The following is a 6,602-nucleotide window of genomic DNA, read 5'->3' on the forward strand; positions in this document are numbered from 1 at the left end:
TTGGCGACTCCCGACGCGTTTCGGAAGAACCCTTCACTCCCTCCCACCTGAAATAGGCCAAAACTTCCGTCCAGTCAGGGGGATTGTCAAAGCGACCCAAGTTCGGCTTGAGCTTTCCCGCCAAAATTTTCAAGGCAGTGCTCTTGCCCGTGCCGTTCTGACCCACAAGTCCCAAGACCTGCCCGGGTCGCGGCATCGGCAACCGATGGAGCTTAAAGGAATTGGGGCCATACCGATGCGTCTGGGATCCTTCCAGGCTTTTGGGGAGGTTGATGATGTTGATCGCCTCGAAGGGACATTTCTTCACGCAAATGCCACAGCCGATGCACAGCTCTTCGGAAAGGAAGGCGATTTTACTGGTAGGGGTCACCTCAATGCATAACTTGCCTTGGCGCACTACAGGACAATTGCGCTTGCATTCTTGGCGGCATTTTTTCGGTTTGCACTTGTCCTTGTTCACGCTGGGTAGAAAGAGGGGACATTATTGTTTCTTACAAGCACGGTGTGATGAGAAAGGGAGAAAAGGGCAGGCGGAAGGAGGGGGAGGAACAGAGGCACCCTTATAATTGCGCTAAATTCCTCCGGACAAGGATGCAGAAACCATGGCACATTTCCCAGACCGCCTTATATTGCCATAGGGAGGACAGAAATGCCTACAAACAAACTCCGTAGCGAGTTTGTGGATCAAAAACCTCCTTCCAGGTCAGGGCACGTACATGGCAATTCGCGTCAATCTATCCACCTCCTCCTCACTGTCCTTTTTTTTGGGAGGCATGACGCGAACTCAGGCGGCCCCCAGCGCTTGATCACGACACGTTCTTCCAACAACTTGTGTCGGCCTCTTGTCTTGGAACGTGCGGTTCAGCCTGACCTAAGTTGGAAAATTGGAAGTATGCGGTGGGTAAGCACGGATCTCGGAGCTCCTTGCGGCTGGCAGCTGCAGGCATAAAGAAATGCATTGATAACAAGACAACGAAACACACCCCAAGGACAAGGTCTGCGTAGCCAGTTTGTTCTCACGACTTGCTTTTCCAAGGGTGTTCCCGTCGTATGGTCGCCTCATAAGCCGGTCAGTGGCAGTGTGTATTTCTGGCTGGGCTAGGAGGACACGGCGTCGCCCACGAGTCGCTAGAGTCTCTCCTTGGGCATTGTCACATTTTCTAAGCCGGGTGGATCACAGGGTCAAAACGCTTGTTACGCGGTTGAATTTGGATGCACAATGGTCGACGTGGTGGTGCATGGTTTAAAGGGACGTGCTTGTGCGTCCAATCACGAAAGGGCTCGAGCTTGAGGGTTTTTTTGGGTAGAGCCCTGGCTCTGCAGTGGCCCATCGGTCCTATTTAATCCCCTTCACGACAGGCATCAAGAAGACAACGAATGCCCTTTTTTTCCCGATTCATCCCGCTGCTTTTGCTGCTTCACGCCTTTCTTTTTGGTTTGGACACGTCCATTGCTTTTGGCACGAACACGGACCCGTCAAGTGATCTTGGATTTGTAAACCCGCCATCACATAGCTGCCAGGGCTCACAACAAGCAGCCAGGCATAATCAGGGATCTTCGAAGTCTCGCGCCAACATTAACACCTGTACGGCAAGCGCTGTGATGCCTGCGGGCAATTCCGCAGATCCTGTCATGGCCGGTTGCGGTTTGCCAATTTCTCGGATCGGCTATGGCACCTACCGCATCGGCTTGAATAATGCGGAGCAGGCAGAGTCATTGCGGGAAGCTCTGCTGCACGGTATCAACGTCATCGACACTTCCGCCAACTATGGTAATGGCGAGGCAGAGGAATGCATTGGCCAGGTGGTAAGGGAGCTAATGCAGGAAGGAAAACTTAAACGGGAGGATATTCTGCTTGTCAGCAAGGTAGGATATATCCAAGGTCAGAACATGGATCGTTACCTAGCCGGCACCGTGCGCACCCCCGACACGGTGGAGGTCGCCTCCTATCTCGGGCACTGCATCCACCCAGCCTTTATCCAAGACCAGCTCGGCCGGTCCTTGGCCCGCTTGGGAATGCCCTCCTTGGACGTCTTCCTCCTCCACAACCCAGAGTATTACCTGACCCACAACGTCCCGGCCCAAGCAGGTGCCATCAGCGCCGAGGACCTCCAGACACACCGCGACGAAATGGACCGGCGTCTCTTGGAGGCCTTTAAGGCGCTGGAAGGGGAGATCGCCTCGGGACAGGGACGGATTCGGAGCTACGGGATCTCCTCCAACTCCTTCTCCTTGCCTCCCGAGCACCCGCACTTCCTCCGCTACGACCATTTGGCCGCCATGGCGATGGAAGCGGCCAAGGCCGTGTCTCCAGAGGCCCAGGTTCACCATTTTAGCACCATCCAGCTCCCTGCCAATTTGCTCGAACAGGAGGGGCTCCACCGTGCGGTGCAGTGGGCGGCGCGCACGTCTTTAACGGTCCTGATTAACCGGCCGTTGAACGCCTTCGATGACCGAATGAGCCTCCGTCTTGCGGAGTACCCGGATTCTCGTCCTGCGTACCACCACGCAAGGGATGCCCTGCTCCAATACATCGACGCGCAAAAGACGGCTTTGTCGGGCCACGAAAAGGATGGCTACACTCTGTTCCAAGAGGAAGTGGAAGGGATCGACGCCGCGTTGGCCCAGAAAGACCTCCATAGTGTCCTTGCTTGGGAAGGCATCTCCTCCCGGATGGTCATGCCCATGCTTCGGCGCGGCCTGGAGGCGACGGCTCGGCCCGACAAGACCTTCGACGCGGAAGGCATGAGGCTGGCGCAGGAATACTTGCGTGCCTGTGAGCGCCTTGTCAGCTATTTGAGCGGAATCCACGCCCGGGAAGAAATTGAAAAAACATTAGGTTTTGGTCCCATCCCTGCGGAAAAATCGTTGCAGGAATTTGCCATCGAATTTCTCCTGGAGCATGCTGGGGTCAGCACGGTCCTGCTGGGCTGTCGAAATACGCGTTATGTACGAGACGCCATCAAAATCAACGACAAGCACCCCTCCGTGCATCGCTTCTTACCGCGGTGAAAATAGCCTGGGGTCCAGAGAGAAAATTCAGAAAAAGGGAGAGTTATCCTCCAGAAATCAAAAAAATGTGTTTCCGCTGACTTTAATCTTAGTGTTTTGTTATTTTTCACCGCACGTCAAGCCCGTAAAGGGGCTGCTCCGACACATGTTCTTAAATTGACATCAATGATCCTTACGTTTCATATTATGAAATATCGAGGACGTAAAATTCACTTTAAAATTCCTCTGGAAATTAGCTTCCCTCCTCCTTTACCTCCATTACCCGTATATCATGCTTTCACCTCACTCGCGGTTCAGCGGCTGCATATAGCGTGGGATCTGGCCACGGCCTTGCAGTGCGTCTCTTTGCCAGCGTAGCTGTGCGTAGCTGTTGAGAGCTCCCGATCCCTTGCAGTACGCAGGGGTGCTCCTTCTTTCTCCATTACGGTCGTGCACGCTTTCCCCACCGATGCAATGGCTGTTGCTGGGTTGAAGTATATTGTGGCTCGAGTTGCTGCTGTCGCTTTGGTTGCTGTGATAGTTGTTGTTGGTGTTCCTGTTGTTCGAAGTAGTGTCGGCACTGCTGTGCTTGGTGTAATGGCCCTCCCTGCCCTCCTTGTTAATAGGCTCATTCTTGTTCTCGCTGCTTCTGGTGGCGGTGCTTTCACACGGAGTGAAATTTTCCACTGTGAGTGGGGTGGTGCACTGAAATCGAGATGACATTGGAACCGGGGACGAACAGGAGCTGCCGGCTCCCGTTACCATTGCTTGCGCAGGCTCGCTCGATTTCTTGGCACTAGGAACCAGCTTGGTGGGCTCTTCCTGTGCATCCATCAACATGGCCGCGTATTTCCCTTCCATCTTATGCAAACACAGGTAGTAGTACCAATATCGCAGGCGTTCTCGGGAGCTGGGTTGTCGGAAGCGCGGCTTTATGGTGGGAGTATTGGGAGCTCGAAGCGTTGTATCCGGTCGAGGGGAGAGATCGAGCCGAAGAGAGCTTGAAAATCGAGGAGTGCTCACCACAAATCGAGCGCGCGGGGTCCCTTTCCCTTTCTTAGCTTGCAGCTTACCGTCTAAGGCTTGACTGCGTTTGTCCTCAGCCTTAATGAGACCCTTGGTAAACTTCAAAAGCCAGCAATGATATTTGAGACCAGCGGGCAAAGATCGCACGACCGCGGAGCCGTATTCCCGGCCATAGACGTCGTCCAAAAGCAAGGCAATCATGTGCAAGGTTTTCTTGCTAACAGGCATCTTGGGTAAGTCTTCTTGTTTCTGAAGAGGAATCCCGCGGTCTACAGCCTTTTCTGTCGCCGCTTCCACTTTCGGAGCACGTGGACGAGACTTACTTATTATGTCTTTGCGCACTTGACGCACCGACGATACCTTACAAGCACGCTGATGCGGAATCTTGACAGTGCTCTTCTTTCTTCTACATTTCTGAACGATCGCGGAGGGGCACCTCTCAGGAAGCACTATCCTCGTTGAGAGTTTGGGCCTGGTCTTCACAGGATGCGACGGAGAGGGCTTCTCTTCCTGCTGTAGCTGCTGCGGTTGCAAACGCGGCACTTGCAGCTGCTTCGCGAACGCCAATGATGCCTCCGAAAAAGGGTCCTTCAGACAAGAAACAAAGGGCAATTAAATCTTCTGATGAATGTTTATGCATTAAAGGGTATGGCGTAGGGCATTGACGTACCAGCTTCAGTGCAATCATCTTTACCGCAAAATCCACGGCTTTTATGATTTCTCTGAGTAGTAGCGCGTAAGCTACAACAAAGATAAACAATACCGCGTGTACTGTAGTTGTATGCGGCTCTATGTCCTCCATGATTGCCCTAGATTACATGAGAAATTAGATCGATCGGAAGAGTAGTCTGAACTAAGCATTGAGGTGAAATCAGTTCGACAAATTGAGGTCGTTAGAGGCATTAAAAGCGCCCATAGGTATCTACATGACCTTATCTTAAAGATTTACAAGGCGGCAATTTTTTGTGTGTTTTCACTTTTATACATCTTTATAAAGGAAGCGCTGGGAAGGCCGTCGTTGATCACATACATCCCCAGTGGGCAAACGATTGCTTCCATTTGAAGACAGGATCAGTTTGTCTGAGGAGTCATCGATGCATGAAAAGGCACCTTTGAAATCAAAATTTAAAGTAAATATATGTTTGCATGCCTTATCCATGCGGTCAACACCCGTCAACTGAACAAGTTGTCCAACCAGGCGCAGTATTTTTAAGCGTGCTTTTCAGACTTTTCAAATTTCCGTTTAGAGCGGTTGAGAACTGTGGAGCGTCACTAGGGCATCCGCATCTTCAGCTCCTTTCCACCGACTGAAAGTTTGATCCTAACTTCACGCCATTTTTTACCCACACTGCAGATACTTCTCATGTTAAAAGTCTGCCGTGGTATTCACAATTCATCATTCCGGAGAACGTTCCTCCACAAGCTGCGCTACTAGCTTTATTAGGGCTTGGATGCAAAGCTCAGGCATCCTCTCCGTCCAAAAGAATGGTGAAAAGTTAGCTGACCACATGAAAGGAGTCGCTGCATTCCAAAACCTGCTGGCCTCAGCCAGGCATATCGTAATACTAACAGGAGCCGGCATAAGTGCGGAGAGTGGTATACCTACATTTCGCGGCGATGGAGGGCTATGGCGGACATACGAGGCGCAAGAATTGGCGACTCCCGACGCGTTTCGGAAGAACCCTTCACTCGTTTGGGAATTTTATCATTACCGTCGCGAAGTGGTAGCAAAGTGCCAGCCCAATGTCGGACATTTTGCCTTAGCCGCTCTTCAACGGAAATTGACGTTGCAAGGGAAGCGAATGGATGTCATCACGCAAAACATTGATCGATTGCACCAAGCCGCCGGGAGCACGGACGTTGTTGAACTTCATGGATCTTTATGGCTTCTCAAGGCGGTTGACGAACCCGGCTTCGTCGAAGATGGGGTAAAAGTTTGGGAAGACCGGTCGATGCCTGTGGCGCCCTGCTTCGCCGGGAAATGTCAGCCCGACCCCCACATCCGCAGCTCGGACATTCCAACGTCGGCACTCCCGCACACCAGGAACGAACAGAAGCTATTGAGGCCTGCAGTAGTATGGTTCAACGAAGGGCTGGACCCTCGGGTCCTTACGGGCGCCTACGAGCTTTTGAATGCGTGCGACCTTCTCCTGGTGGTGGGCACCAGCTCCGTCGTCTACCCTGCGGCATCTTTCGCCCCCTTGGTCGCAGAGGCAGGGAAGCCTGTGGTGGAAGTTAACTTGGACCCGACGGATCATTCCAATATTTGCAGGCTGGCATTCCAGGGAAAAGCCGGCGAAATCTTGCCGGTATTGCTGGGCGTGGAGGAGGAGGTTACCGGATTGGTACAGGACTGGGCGGGAAAGACGACAAATACTAGGACCCCTCCAAAGAATTAAATAGAAGGGACATATTTCACATGATAGACAATGTCAGCGCTACCTTTGTCGTGTATTTACGTTCTTCCACATTCTTGTACAGCATGCGCTCATCCCTAACTCGTGACGCGAGAGACACGGTCTTTCCCCAAGCTTTTCAATTCCATCGCCTTCCTTGGCAACACAACATACAGCACCATAATCTTA

At 52.3% G+C, this 6,602-nt stretch overlaps 3 protein-coding genes across 3 annotated transcripts; 2 read left to right on the forward strand and 1 right to left on the reverse strand.

Moving 5' to 3' along the window:
- Positions 1-49: 49 nt before the first annotated feature.
- Positions 50-482, reverse strand: NGA_0391200 (uncharacterized protein; the record flags this gene model as incomplete). Its single annotated transcript, XM_005855030.1, has 2 exons — positions 50-396; positions 461-482. Coding segments are annotated over 2 exons (369 nt in total), but the record flags the coding sequence as incomplete, so codon positions are not given.
- A 1,120-nt stretch (positions 483-1,602) lies between these two features.
- NGA_0390600 (aldo keto reductase) lies at positions 1,603-3,012 on the forward strand (the record flags this gene model as incomplete). The annotated part of the gene is made up of 1 exon (XM_005855024.1): positions 1,603-3,012. The coding sequence occupies one exon, from the start codon at positions 1,603-1,605 to the stop codon at positions 3,010-3,012; it is 1,410 nt and encodes a 469-aa protein (XP_005855086.1).
- Positions 3,013-5,525: 2,513 nt separating this feature from the next.
- NPDA (NAD-dependent deacetylase) lies at positions 5,526-6,416 on the forward strand (the record flags this gene model as incomplete). The annotated part of the gene is made up of 1 exon (XM_005855025.1): positions 5,526-6,416. The coding sequence occupies one exon, from the start codon at positions 5,526-5,528 to the stop codon at positions 6,414-6,416; it is 891 nt and encodes a 296-aa protein (XP_005855087.1).
- Positions 6,417-6,602: the final 186 nt, after the last annotated feature.

This window comes from Nannochloropsis gaditana (assembly GCF_000240725.1).
Source record: "Nannochloropsis gaditana CCMP526 unplaced genomic scaffold scaffold314, whole genome shotgun sequence".
Classification (NCBI taxonomy): Eukaryota; class Eustigmatophyceae; order Eustigmatales; family Monodopsidaceae; genus Microchloropsis; species Microchloropsis gaditana.